The sequence below is a fragment of the Mustela nigripes genome, chromosome 5 (assembly GCF_022355385.1).
Source record: "Mustela nigripes isolate SB6536 chromosome 5, MUSNIG.SB6536, whole genome shotgun sequence".
NCBI classification, from domain to species: Eukaryota; Metazoa; Chordata; class Mammalia; order Carnivora; family Mustelidae; genus Mustela; species Mustela nigripes.
This window is the reverse complement of record NC_081561.1, coordinates 10,759,571-10,775,002: the sequence shown is the minus strand read 5'-3', so window position 1 is coordinate 10,775,002 and position 15,432 is coordinate 10,759,571. Positions and strand designations below refer to the sequence as shown.

The following is a 15,432-nucleotide window of genomic DNA, read 5'->3' as shown; positions in this document are numbered from 1 at the left end:
TGAGCTGAGATCAAGAGTCAGACCCTTAAACCAAATGAGTCAATCAGGCACCCCCAAAATCCTTCTATAGTTTTAATACTAATAAAGCCAGACGTGAACAAAATTGAGATTACCTTCATTGCTCTCGCAAGCAAATTGTGAAAGGTGAATGAAAAAAGGGAGGCAGTTTTCGTGAAGGGATCTAATAAGTTCATTTGTTAGAATGTTTAAGTGAACGATAAAACTTAATGTGTTACCAATCGCAAAGAAATTCTCATTTTCATTTTTTTTTTTTAAGATTTTATTTATTTGACAGAGAGAGAGCACAAGTAGACAGAGAGACAGGCAGAGAGAGAGAGAGGAAAGCAGGCTCTCCACTCAGCAGAGAGCCCGATGCGGGACTCGATCCCAGGACCCTGAGATCATGACCTGAGCCGAAGGCAGCGGCTTAACCCACTGAGCCACCCAGGCGCCCCTCATTTTCATTTTTAAACCCATGAACAGAATCTCTAAAGAGAGCTTCAGGTATCTGCCTTGAGCTTGGGGAGGCTAATATTTTGGTGGTAACTGATGGTCACATGTGGGAGATTAATGACCATTTTACCTGCTTTTAAAGCCAGAGTTGTTCAACAGAAGATCCTAAAATACTTTAGAAATAAACTTCCCAGTGGAACGATGACTGCTGTCTCTCTATTTCTTTCATATACACATCATGTACACACTCAAAGTAATCCTTAGGGCTGGTGAGTGAAATTTTCTTTAATCATTTTTTTCCTTTTTCAAAAAATACTAGGTTCCACAAGCTATCATTAAAACATTAATAGCAGTTAAAATTAAAAAAAAATTTTGCCCCTCAAATCAGTGTTTGTTTTTCTAGAGTTCTTTCTAGCCCTTGATCCCAGCCATTTTTTTTTACATAGTTGCAATTTTTTTTACATAGTTGCAATTTTAATGGTGATCATTTTTTAATTTGATTGATTGACTTACAAGCATTTTGTTATGCTGATACATAATCTTCACAGTTACTATAGTTAGTATGTTCTGCTAAATGACTATAGCATGCTTCACTTATCTCTTTAAACTTTTTTTTTTAAGATTTTATTTATTTATTTGACAGACAGAGATCACAAGTAGGCAGAGAGGCAGGCAGAGAGAGAGGAAGAAGCAAGTTCCCTGCTGAGCAGAGAGCCCTATGCGATGCGGGGCTCCATCCCAGGACCCTGGGATCATGACCTGAGGCAAAGGAAGAGGTTTTAACCCACTGAGCCACCCAGGCGCCCGATCTCTTTAAACTTCTTAAAAGAAGTAACGATTAGGAGAATAGATTGGTAATTATAGTTTATAATATTGATGGAATTATTTTGTAGCCATTAAAGGTGACAGCTATGAAGATTATGAAAATGCCTGAGTGGATAAAAAACAGAAATCAAAATCATAATTATTTGACACTGATACTTAATATAAAAGTTATACATGTAAATGCATTAGGACTGGGTTAGAACACTGAAAAATCCGAATAGTTTCTTAATCAGGTGACGGGCAATCTTAAATTTTTGGCTTCTAATAATTATGCTCTTTGAAATGTATGGAGTGGGGCATCTGGGTGGCTCAGTCGGCTAAGCGGCTACCTTTGGCTCAGGTCATGATCCCGGGCTCCCTGATGCATGGGCAGTCAGCTTCTCCCTCTCCCTGCCGCTCCCCCTGCTTGTTCTTTCTTTGTCTCTCTCGCTGTCGAGAAAATAAATAAAATCTTTAAAAACATAAAATAAGTAAAATGTATGGAGTGATAAACTTATGTGTAATATATATTAAGATATATGTGTTGAAGAAAAAGAAATTATGTAATTAAGTAAATATAAATATTTGAAATGTTATACTTTTATCTGATTTAAAAAATATATAAGGGGCACCTAGCTGGCTCAGTCAGTAGAGCGTATGACTCTTGATCTCGGGGTTGTAAGCTAGAGCCCTACTCTGGATGTAGAGATTACTTAAATATGTATATATATATAAAATTTAAAAATATAAAAATATATATGTGTGTGTGTGTGTGTTTTCTTCCTCAAGATATATATCTTATTTTTCCTTAAGATATATATATATGTGTGTATTTTTTTCCTTAAGATTTTATTTATATATATATAAAATAATATAGATCCATGTATATTTATATAGATATATATATCTGTTATTAGACATGCTTAGTGCAATAGTAAATGAACACTAAAAAGGATCAACTTTGGAATTTCGTGATTCAATTCCAGATTTCTAAATTAACTGGAACTAAAAATGATATTGTTTGAATATTATTTAATGTCAAAGGTATAAATTTAACAATTAACAATTGTACATGGTAAAGAGCTATCTGAGGTTAAGTGGTATTTTTACACCTTGTTTTTGGTAGCTTAACTTCCCGAACGTTGGTTTTTTTTTTTTTTTTTAAAGATTTTATTTATTTATTTGACAGACAGAGATCACAAGTAGGCAGAAAGGCAGGCAGAGAGAGAGAGAGAGAAAGAGGGAAGCAGGCTTCCTGCGGAGCAGAGAGCCCGATGCGGGGCTCGATCCCAGGACCCTGAGATCATGACTCGAGCCGAAGGCAGCAGCCCAAACCACTGAGCCACCCAGGCGCCCCAAAAATTAATTTCACATTTCATTTGTATTTTTTTTAATGTGGTTACTAGAAAAAATTTAAATACATAAGTGGTTCTCATTTGTGGCTCTTACTATATTTCCACTGGATAGTACTAGTAGACAATATAGAACGGAAGCATTTATGCCCCTAAAACTCTTTTTTTTTTTTTAAGATTTTTATTTATTTGACAGACAGATCACAAGTAGACAGAGAGGCAGGCAGAGAGAGAGAGAGAGGAGGCGGCGGCGATCCCAGGACCCTGGGATCATGACCTGAGCCGAAGGCAGGGGCTTTAACCTCTGAACCATCCACGCGCCCACCACTTGGCTTATCTGATGGATATCAGTTTTCCAATTTACTTTGCTCCTCTCAGGACAGTTTAAAATTTAGCTGAGTATCTGTGCAACACATCCATTACTGGATTTGAGTTTTTATCAAACATCAAAACAGACAAAAATTTTAATTGTCATGTTTTAAATGTGTAACCTTAACAACTATAAAGCTATAAATCACACCCTTAACCATGATCATGAAACCAACAGGGGTTCCAAGGGAGGAGGAACATCTGCTCTCTTCTTTTGGTTGGTTGGCTAACAGAATTACATGACTGTTTATTTGTTCCTGTCTTTACAGAAACAAGCTGTTCCCTGAGTCAGTCATCAGAAATATTATGTATCAAATATTGCAGGGGCTGGCATTTATCCATAAACATGGTAAGTTTAAATTTCCTTTCCTTGCCTCTTTAGATTACTGTCAAGGTCATGCACAGAAATCATATATAATCTGTTAAATAGTGTTATACTGAATAACTACAGATTTGGAGTATGGGCTGTACACACTGACAATTTTATTTTTAAAAACCTAGAATTTCTATAATTCCATATAACAGAATTTCTGTACTCTTTAACTATCTTCCTCTATAGCAAAATTTGTTAACACTTTGATCATCAGCCTTTGCTCTCAGTTATCATACACCCATCCCACAACCTCATTCCCCAATTTTACCATGGAAATGAAAACAAAACAAACAAAATGCCCTTCTTTTGGAAAAGATTGGAATGCTTTGATCACATGACCACTTATCAACATTTAAACAGTTTAAAGCACCAGTGCTATGATATTTTATAGTTTTCTTAGTATTTACATTTAGTTTCTGTTCTTTGAGTGAAATTACAGTGCTTGTTCTTGTTTCTATGAAATTCTATTTATGTGATCTTCATTTATAAGTTTTTTATGTATCTATCAAACCAAAATAATTCATCCAAAAAGTTAACATGATTATTCTGAAAATATTTGGCAAACATTTGTTTAGAATCCCTAGATGTTTAGATATTAAATGGAAAGAGTTTATGCCAGATTATCACTGTATTATGAACAGAGGCATTTGAAAATCCCCATCGTTAGCATGTTTTCATGTTTCATCCCATATTTTCTCCTTTTCCCTTTAACTGTTACAGGAAGTAATTTATTTTCTAAAAACTCTATTTTAATCATTTGTTCCATATAAGCATTGTCAGAATATTCCTGAACCCCACTTTTTTTGTCCTTTAAAAGTCTAAACCCTAATTAAGAAGGACATGAGATGTGATGAGCACTGGATGTTATAAGCAACTGATGAATTATGGAATTCTACATCTGAAACTCATGATGTTGGCTAATTGAATTTAAGTTTTAAAAAAGAAAAAGAAGGAAGATGTTAAAAATAGAAAGTCTAAGGCCTATGATGATATACTACAATCCATTGGTTAAAGTCATTTATTAATCACATGGAAACAAAGATATATTCTATTTTAATTGTTCATAATGAATTTTTGATATTCAGCCTATTTTCAAACACTGGCCAGCATGGTAACTCATGATATTTGCCGGAGTTAATTTATGCCAGTAGAAACAAGTGTAGTGTGGAAAAACCAAAAGCATTATGAATTATTTGATTTTGGAAACAACTTTGTGATAATTGATATTTTTCAGGTTAGTGATAAAACTGGTTTCCATTCCTTGGATATATATATATGATATATATGATATATTCCTTGGATATATATATATATATATATATATGAACTACCAGCAACCTCAGAGTGAAAGTGGTTGAAGGAAGAAGTTACTTTGGGGGTTAAAAACTGCTGTTACAAGTAAATAATATGAATAACGTATGGTTGGTTATACAACCGATGATGCAGTGATTGGGGACACCAGATCCCAAGAACAACAGATAGTGTTACGAATGCTACATTATTCTTGCTGTAGTGGAGAAGATCTCAGATGTAATATTTTGAGTAAATATTTTTAAATAGTAGCTAACTAAAAACAAGACTATTATTTTAGTTAAAATAAGGACCAAGTTACTGATATATTTGTGAGAATGGGGGAAATGTCAACTGTGCAGATACACAACTGGTGTCATTCTGTATGATTTTATGTTGCTTTACTCACCACCACGTGTGCTCCTGTTCTGGTCTTCATGTTACAAAAGTGCAGTGTATTTCCCTTGAAAGTTTGTGAAATGGATCTCAACAACTAGTTTGAGTAAGAAGTCCCAGATAAACTGAGGACAAAACTGTTGTAGATGTCACATACATAAAGTCCACACAGGCTTAGCAGGAATCAAAAAGCTCGGGCTTAAGATTTGACTTAAAATCTTTAGGCTACAACTACATGAAAACCCCCTCACGACGATGACTACAACTGATGACCAGGACCCTTCTGGATTCTCTCACCTTGCAAGGTCACTGGAAGACAGGCCATCTGTCTATAGCCAGCAAACTTTAGATCCCCCTTAGAAATACATGAAGAGGGGCACCTGGGTGGCTCAGTGGGTTAAGCGTCTGCCTTTGGCTCAGGTCATGATCTCAGGGTCCTGGGATAGAGCCCCGCATCAGGCTCTCTGCCCAGTGGGGAGCCTGCTTCTTCCTCTCTCTCTCTCTCTGCCTGCCTCTCTGCCTACTTGTGATCTCTCTCTGTCAAATACATAAATAAAATCTTAAAAAAAAAAAAAGAAAGAAATGTACAAGAGGGCTTTCATGTTCTTCTTGCTGCATTTTCTGCCTCAGTTTCATTGCCCTGCCTCTCAGCTTCAGTAACCATTTATTTTACATACTGAATTGGTAAATAATTGCATTTTTCAATAAGGCAGCTGCCAGGGGAGAACTGAGCTATTAAATAAAGTAATTGTAAATGAAGGAACTGGATAAAATGTGTGGAGTTCTATTTTTGTTTAATGGACTTTTCAAACAAGTGATGTAAGCCTAATTATGGTAAAGCCCCTAATGCTGGGGCTTTAATTAGGTTTCTTTTCTCTGGGCGTCTCCCTCCTCATTTACTACACAATAGTGACCATAATACCTCCTTCAAGTTGTGCATATTACTGGAGATAATTGGAATGTGGCAGTATCTAGCCCAAGTGCTTGAATTTACTGGATTCACAAACAGAAATATGTGTTAAGTGGGTATTTTAAGTGGCCTCATATACTGTGTAAACTTCCTTATCAAATTTTGAAAGCAGGGTTCCCACCTCCATCAGTTTTAAGATAATAAATATGGATTTTTCTCCCCAAGTTCACATCCCTAATTCCAACAGAGAGGCTCAGTTATATTTTGTTGAGAAGTCAAATGTGTTTAGACATAATGCTCAATTACTGTTTTTCCTCTCTACGTTACCAAGGTTTTTTTCATAGGGATATGAAACCAGAAAACTTGCTTTGTATGGGTCCAGAACTTGTGAAAATTGCTGATTTTGGACTTGCAAGAGAATTAAGATCACAGCCACCATATACTGATTATGTATCTACCAGATGGTGAGTACCTTTATGCAACTCTGTAGAGGCAGAAGTAAGTCTATGTTGAAGCTTTACTATAGTGTGTCATTAACATAGCTTTCTAGAGGTTCCATTTTGAGTATTTAAAACAAAATATTAAACTGAATTTTGCATTCTGTGGAGAGAGAAAGACTGGGTCACAACTATTCTGAAGGAAAAGAGATTTCATTCATTCATTCATTCGTTCATTCAACAAACACTTGTTGAACACCTACTATGTGCTAGGCACTATTTCAGGAATGAAATAGTGAACACAGAACACAGAAGTGAACGAAACAGAAAAACAGAAACAGAAAAACCATCGATCTCATGCTGCTTACATGACATCCCATATATAAATAAGCAAGTTAGGGTGCCTGGGTGGCTCAGTCATTAAGCGTCTGCCTTTGGCTCAGGTCATGATCCCAGGGTTCTGGGACCGACCCCTACATCAGGTTCCCTGCTCAGTGGGGAGCCTGCTTCTCCCTCTCCCTTTGCCTGCTGCTCCCCTGGTTGTGCTCTCTCTCTCTCCCTCTGTCTGTCAAATAAATAAATAAAATATTAAAACAAAATAAAACCAGAAAAACCCAAATAAGCTAAAAATATCACGAGTTACAGAAAGACATTCACATGTTTATGTCTCAAACTCCAAACTACCCAAATGTCCATCACATGCAGCATAATATATATTCATCCAGTGGGATGCCTTACAGCAAAGTGAACCAAAGTTACTACATGCAACAACATGACCGAGTCTCTCAGATATAATGCTGAGATTAAGAGGCCAAACAGACAAAAAAAAAAAAAAAAAAAAAAAAAAAAAAGTACATATGGTATGATTCCATTTCTACATACAAAAACAGAAAACTAATCTCTGCTGTTAGAAGTCAGGGTAGCAGTTACTTGAGTAGTGACTGCCAGAGTGCAAGAGAGGGTCCTCCTGGGATGCTGATAACATCCAGTTTCTTGATCTTGGCGCTGGGTCAATGGGTATATTCTATTTGTGACAATTCATCAAGTTGTCCTCTTACGATACATGCATTTTTCTGCATGTGTATTACATTCCAATAAAAACAAGAATATCTGTATATCAGATGATGATACATTATTATGGAGAAGAATAAAATATGGAAACGGACAGGGAGGAGGGCTAGGGGAGGGAAAGTGCATGCTGCTATTTCAAACAGAGGGTCTCTCTGAGAAGGAGATGCCAAGGCACGGAGACTTCAGGCAAAGAAAATGCTGAGTGTAGAGGCCTTGAGACAGGAAAGCCATGTGTGAATTCTGCAGAAGGAAATGGGGCAAGATCTCAGGTCCTTATAGGTCATCGTAAGGACTGTGATGCCTTGTTAAACTTAGTGAACTGGGGAGCCCCTGGAGAATGCTGAGAAGAGGTGTGATGGGGTCTGCCAGGTCTTCAAAGTATCACTCTCACTGGTAGGTTAAAAACAGATTTTAGAAGAGCAAGGGAAGAAGCAGGGAGACCAGGTAGGAGACTGTTACACTGGCAGGGAATGACAGTGACTTGGATCTGGTGGCCATGGAGGTGCTATTTTTAAAGTAGGGCAGCCAGGATTTCCTGATGAGTCAGATGTGCGGTATAAGATAAAGGAGTCGATGATTCTAAGGGGGTTTTTATTTTGTTTTGCTTTGTTTACTGAGCAGCTGGAAGGATGGTGTCAGCACTAATTGAGATGGGGAATACTGGGGAGCTTCTTGGGGGAAGAAGCACAGTTCCGTTTTTGGTATCTATTTTCAACTGGGTAAATACAGACGCTATACTGAAATGGAATGCAATTGAGAAGACTTGTTTTCAACATCTAAACTTGGCAAGACTTTCAAAACTATTAGTTTTATCTCATAAAAATATCAAGTACTGGCAAGGACACAGAGAAACTGGATCCGTCATACGTTGCTGGGGTGAATGTAAAATGCACGGGAGAGTCCAGAGCTCCTTGGTGGTTTAGCATATAGTTCCCGTGGGATCTGAAATTCCATACCTCTGCACCTCAGAGAAAGGAAAACACACACCCACACAAAAACTTATATATGAATGTTCACAACAGCATTCCTTATAATAGCCAAAAATTGGAAACAACCCAAGTGCCCATCCACTGATGAATGGATAACTAAAGTGTGCAACAGCCATATAATGGAATATTATTTGGTGGTAAAAAGAATGAAGTACTGATAGGTGCTACAATACAACCTGGATGCACCGAGAAAACACATTAAGTGGGGCGCCTGGGTGGCTCAGTCGGTTGAACGACTGCCTTTGGCTCAGGTCATGATCCCAGAGTCCTGGGATCGAGCCCTGAGTCGGACTCCCTGCCCAGTGGAGAGCCTGCTTCTCCCTCCCCCTCTGCCTGCCCCTCTGCCTATTTATGTGTTCTCTCTCTCTCTCTCTGTCAAATAAATAAATAAAATCTTAAAAAGAAAAAAAAAAAGCCATGCTAAGTGGAAGAAGCCAGTCCACAAGGATTGGACAGAATATGGTTCCACTGGTGTGAAGTACACACAATAGGCAAATGTCTAGAGGCAGAAAGTAGACTAGCGCTGGGGGTACAGGGACATTGGAGAGGTGTGAAGTTTCTTTTGGGGCCAATGAAAATATTCAAAATTGAATGTGATAATGGATTACACACTCACTGAATATATTTAAAGCCCCTGAGGCATACGCTTCTAAATGGATATGCTGTATGTTATTCAAACTATATCTCAATAAACCTGTCAAAGAAAGGTACTCGGAACAGAAGCAAAAAGGCAATACTGTGAAATATCTGGGCTGCTAAATCTACACATTTAAGTGTGAAAAAAGGAGTTAGAATTGAGACTACTTTTCCACCAGGTACCTTTGCTCTCATAAATAGGGTATTTTTCTGCACTGAAGATATTGTCAGTTGCGGGAACTGAGTCCACTGAAGGAATCAGCACTTTCAATCTGATAAGTAAAAAGAAGAGGAAAACCCCACTACTTAGAGATAGTCTTTGTTCATCTTTTGTTTTCTATCCTTCATATAAATACTTCATGGATATATTTTATAAATTATGCTACTGTTCTCATTAAGAATACCTCTGCTTCTGTTCAGATCCCCCCCAACCCTGTCTTACAGGACTTATTTCCATATTGATTCATTTGAGTTCCTAACTTAGCCCACTTGGACATTTCATTTATGTTTGTCTCCAACTCCACCAACTGTTTGTAGTCAGGGAAAATGTGTTATGTCCAACTGAGCCCCACCATGCTATGCAAATGCCAAATACATAGAAGCCACTTAGCACTGGTTCCTTGATTGAAATGTATAATGAAACCCCGCCATTTTTCCATCTTTCCAACTCCAACCAAAATGGCCCGTTTTGATTTGTTTTCTATTTCCATAGGTATCGCGCCCCTGAAGTTTTACTAAGATCTTCAGTATACAGCTCTCCCATTGATATATGGGCTGTTGGGAGTATAATGGCTGAACTATATACATTAAGACCACTTTTCCCAGGAACAAGTGAGGTCGATGAAATCTTTAAGATTTGCCAAGTTTTAGGGACTCCCAAAAAAGTGAGTACTCATGTCCTTAAGTTGTTATAACTTTTGATTATGATTTTTACCTAGCTATCTGATATTTTCATTTTCAAATAGGCATATGCTTTAATGGTTATTTTTCTTATCCTTTTTTTTTTTTAATTGGGTGGAATAAGAAGCCAGAATCCTTCAAGACTGAAGAAAAAAGGGTTCTTACCTTTAAGAACTTAAGGGAACATTCTATTTAGAATTCTGTATATTTACTTTGGGTTCATGACCAGTTGAAGACCTCGTGGCCATCCTCGCTTAGACTCTTTCCCATTTACTCTGCGAATATTCATTGGCATCAATTCTAGAATCCCAGGTTCCTGGACCATTTTCTCTTAACCTTTCCTGTTTCATTTTACATACCTCTGCCTCGGGTATTTGATTCCTCGACCTGAGTACTTCTCAATTAACTACCACATTCAGCCAGACCTTACTCTCTGATATGTACTTAATAAGTACATTTAATTACAGCCTAATTATGTTAGTATGTGCCTTGTAGTTAAAATTAGACAAGTAATTAAAGCTTCGTGTAATTTGTTATTTCCTAACTATGTGCAGTTTCTAACAGTGGATGCAATGTCTAACATTATGAGGGACTTTGGAATGATCAGCTGTTTGTATAAACCACTTGTGCCTTATTTATTCTAAGTCGGCTGGGTATCATCATTAAGATCTAAAACACGGACAAGAGTTTAATATTCTTTCTATACTACATATAGCACTGAGTTGTAGGTCTGATATTTCATTCTGTTTCTATAAATCAACACTAAACCACCAGTGATTGTTATATTATACCTGTGTTTTTAAATTGATCACTAAAAACCATTTCGTTTTTGCTCTCCTGTCCCACCCACTTATATATGCCTTAAACAGAGTGACTGGCCAGAAGGGTACCAGCTTGCATCCTCTATGAACTTCCGGTTTCCCCAGTGTGTTCCTATAAACCTAAAAACTCTTATTCCCAATGCCAGTAATGAAGCGATTCAGCTTATGACTGAAATGTTGAATTGGGATCCGAAGAAGCGACCAACAGCAAGTCAGGTAAGAGGAATCCCTCTGTTACAGTGGTTTTTAGTGGTTTTTCTTTATACTAAAGAAAGTATACATGAGTATTTAATCTCAAGATAAGAGATAGATGAGTATAAAAGTAACAGAAGAAACCACAAAGGGAAAACTCAGATTTTTTTTTTTCATCATCGTAAGTGTACTCCTCAGGCCACATCGCCCATTTCCCCCACACCCCCAGCCACCTCCCCTCTTGTAACCATCAGTTTGTTCTCTGTAGGAAAAACTCAGATTTGGTCACATAAAAATTAAATTTTTTTCTCTTATAAAAATCCTAAGGTTGGAAGACAAACAGCAAGAATTCTTTTCAACAAATGAGACATTTTCTAATTTTAACATTTTCTGTTTCTAAATATTTGTTAACTTTTGTAATAAATATATAATAAAAGTCTTTAACTCTTACCTAAAAAAGAAGTGGGCATGAGACATTTTTTAAAAACCAGAAAAAGAAGTAAAAATTACCAAAAACTATTGTTTTTAAATGTGTAGTCATTGTTCATTATGGTAAAATGCAAAAACAACAAACCAACAAAAAACAGCTAAAAGGCTATTTCTCTAAGTAATGGAAAAAGTTTTGCAATGTAGTATATCAGGAACGTTGAAAGCAATCAGAAAGTTGGATAATGATTTATGCCACAGATGTTCAAAGTTCATTAAAAACTGCGCATTGGAGGTATATATATCCCTAACATAGACTACTTTGCTCCCATTAAAAATGGAATTTTTAAAATAAAGTAACCATTTTGGAGAGTTCTCAAGCCCAAATGCTAAGTTTAAATGTAGGCTAGGCTATTATACATACAACATGATTTTATTAAAAATAAATATATATAAAAATATTACATGACTAGAAAGAAGTGCAAAAAAGCAAAACATCAAAATGTGAGCAATACTTTTTTCCTGATGTTGGCATTGCAGATTATTTTAATTTCTTCCCGAGAATTTTCCATACATCCTTACTCTATGCTATGATCAAATATTCCCCGAGTAAGCAAGAAAAAACAAGTTCCTTCTTAAAGACTCACCTCTTCTTGAAGGATGGTAGCTGATATCTTAAAGAGGAAAAATTGTTACAGATGAAGCCTTGAAGTTGCAAATCACACTTTTAAAGTTTCTAGCTCCAAAATAGTACAGTTTTAATTTAGGAGTATTGACATACTAATTAATAGGACTTAATTAAGAAACTGAGTGCTTTCTGTGCGCCAGGTACTGATGTATTTAAATTGCCTGTATTTGTAGAGCTCCACTTAGAAACGTCAGTGTAATTAACACATACATCGGTTGCGGTAGGGGACATCTCAGAATAAAGGCTCTTTCTACAGCTGCTGAAATATACCTCCCACCCTTAACCTCTTTCTTGCCCACTATGTCATAGCCCTGCTTTTTAGTGGAAACAAGAAGACTGAGTTAGGAGACGTGAACTTACAGAATACAGGAGCCATGTACAAGGCTACTTCTGTCCCCTCAAAAACTGCCCTTGCTGTTAACTGTGGGTCAGAGCTGTGCTCACACATCAGTGGGAACCGGCTTCATGCAGGATGTGCAGGGTAGTTGGGCTTGGCTACCTTAAGGTGCCCTCCCTCCCCTCCCCCCATGCATACAAACACAAACTGCAAACCTGGGAACTTTCCTCCTTTAATCCAGGCATATGATTACTGGGTAAAGGGATCAGTATCCACAGCTGAGCCGCACAGAAGGCTTCAGATATCCCCTAGACCAATTGTCATCAACTTTGGCCATTGTGACATTTGGATTAGATCCTTCTTTGTTGTGTGGACCATCCTGTTATTGTAGGATATTCAGCAGCACCCTTAGTAGCATGTCTAGATGCCAGTCGTACCTCCCACCCACGGGAGAACCACTCCTGTAGACTCCTGTGGCCAGACGGTCGTCAGGGGCCCACCCCTCCAGCCCACCACCTCCATGCTGCAGCAGTAGTTGGTTGGCTGATCTGGTTAAAACCCAAACAGTGATCGTTTTTTATTATTATTATATTTTCTTCCCAGAAATAACTTCTCTTTGCTGATACATTACTATAGTAAGCTCTAACACATATCCACTTGTAATCTCCTTTCCTAGAATTTTTCTTACTGCTGGTAGGCATGTAGCTATCCTCAGGCTAAGAGTGGCCCTGAATTTTATATGTTCTAGTTAATCATTTAACATGAACTCCTTAGAAGGTTTTCTTAACTCATTCCCGAATGGCTTTGGAGGGACTCTAAAACCATGCTCAGTATCTAGCATTTTAGTTTGAATTAATCACATCAAATTTAGCCCGTGTTTATAAGCTGGATTTTATTTTCATACAAATACAACAGTTGCTTTGCCTGGACATTACCCGTGAGTTTTACATTCTCCCTACTATGTTGTACCTTATTTTTTCAATGAAATTTATGTCCTAAATCATCATCTGCTGGTTACCTTTTTGAAGGTAGCAGAAGGGGAAAACTGGATGCTTTCTAAGTCTTTGAAGCTGATCTAGGCTAGTGCTGTATGCCAAGCCTGCTGTCAGTCATTTATGTGCAGTAAATTTAGGTGCAACTGTTTTCCATTTCTTATTTCCATGCTTTTGTAGGCATTGAAACACTCGTATTTTCAAGTTGGTCAAGTATTAGGCCCTTCCTCACATCATCTGGAATCGAAACAATCTTTAAATAAGCAGGTGCAACCACTAGAATCGAAGCCATCTTTAGGGGATCTAGAATTGAAGCCCCTGCCAGACATAAATGACCAGATGGTCAGACAGCCCCAACTGAAGAACAGCCACCAGCCACTGGAGTCCATCCAGCTGCCCCAGAACACGAGTGTCCAGCCAGCGCCAAAGCAGCCGGGACAGCAGAAACCGCCACAAACACTGTTTCCAAGTATTGTCCGAACCATGCCGACCGTAAGTAGCCCATAACGACACTTTGGATGCAATAGTTTCTAGGCTCAGTTAGGATTTTATTCCTAAAAATGTGGGAGAAGATATAAAAGATAACTCATGTTAAAGTCCCTGCTTCCTCTAGCAGGAGCTTTGCAAGAGATAACCTGAAATCCTAATACGGTTTATGAAAAGAAAAACAGCCAAAATAAATGTGATGAAGTTTGGATGCTACAGACTTTTCTTTAACAGTTACTCAGATGCAAAAGAACTCAAAGAACTTAATAGACTCTGGGACTCGAGAGAGCTGATCCTAAATCTTAAGGATTTGAACAGTAATTTTATACTGTTTTTAAATACTAATGAACATGAACAGAATGGGTTTTTTAAGTATCAGGCATCGTCTAAGACTTTCTCTTCCTACTTCTTTTGTTCAGTTCAGGGAGCTCTGTCGGGGGCCACATGAGCTGTATCCTCAAGATATACACTCCCAAATGCATTTGCATCATGGGCACTTTAAGGACTGAGAGATCTCAACGAATACTGTCTAATTCCTTATCCCCTTCCGCCGTCCTTATATAAGAAGCCCTGCTCCCTGTAGCACTAATCCTATTCTACTGTACTATTAATTGCCTGGTTCTTATCTGTCCTGTTTATTATCTGGCTCTTCCTATAGAATGTAGGCTCCAAGAGCTCAGGAATGTTTGTCTGTTTATCAGTACAGGCCCTGAACCCAGAATGGTGCCTGTTACGTGGTTGGCTTCTCAGTTTACCCATTGAACAGATGAATTAATTGTTCACACTACATCTAGGAGTCTACATCATCTAGGGGCATTTCTTTTCTCTATTTTTTAATAGGATTGATTTATTTTAGAGAGACAGAGAGCACATGAGCAGGAGAGGCAGAGGGAGAGATTCTCAAGCAGACTCCACACTGAGTGTGGAGCCCAACACAGGGCTGTCTCACAACCTTGAAATCACTACCTGAGCCGACACCAAGAGTTGGACGCTTAACCAACTGCACCACCCAGGCACCCCCTCTTTGGGACATTTCTGACTATTCAGAAGTTCTTTCTTATACTGAGCTAACATCTGGTTTTCTGTAGCTTTTTTTTTTTTTAAGATTTTATTTATTTGAGAGAGAGAGCACACGCAAGCATAAGGGAGAGCCAGAGGAGAAGCAGACACCCCACGGATAGAGCCTCAGGACCCTGAGATCATGACCTGAGCCAAAGGCAGACGCTTAACCGACTGAGCCACCCAAGTGTCCCTTCTGTAGCTTTTAATAAAAGTTTATCACTCTTCCCCAAAGGCAGCCATTCAGGTCTCTAAAAATAGACCTTATATTACCTGTCCTCTTCTCTAGAAGAAACATCCCAAGTTCCCTCGCACTCCACACATGACATCATTCACCAATGACTGAGTAATCCTTCGTTCCTGTGTCGGAAGGAGACTTTGAGTCCCCTCTCCATCCTGCTTCCCATTTAGAAAGAGGCTGCCAGAAGTAGAGGCAAACCATGGGCAGGGA

General features: G+C 38.1%; 1 protein-coding gene across 1 annotated transcript in view; it reads left to right on the top strand.

The window, feature by feature from the left end:
• Positions 1-15,432, top strand: part of MAK (male germ cell associated kinase) — a 57,332-nt gene that overhangs the window by 18,632 nt on the left and 23,268 nt on the right. The window contains exons 5-9 of the mRNA XM_059399433.1: positions 3,248-3,327; positions 6,279-6,411; positions 9,793-9,964; positions 10,850-11,017; positions 13,617-13,928. Of these exons, the coding sequence (XP_059255416.1) occupies positions 3,248-3,327; positions 6,279-6,411; positions 9,793-9,964; positions 10,850-11,017; positions 13,617-13,928 (865 nt within the window). The remainder of the gene's footprint in view (positions 1-3,247; positions 3,328-6,278; positions 6,412-9,792; positions 9,965-10,849; positions 11,018-13,616; positions 13,929-15,432) is intronic.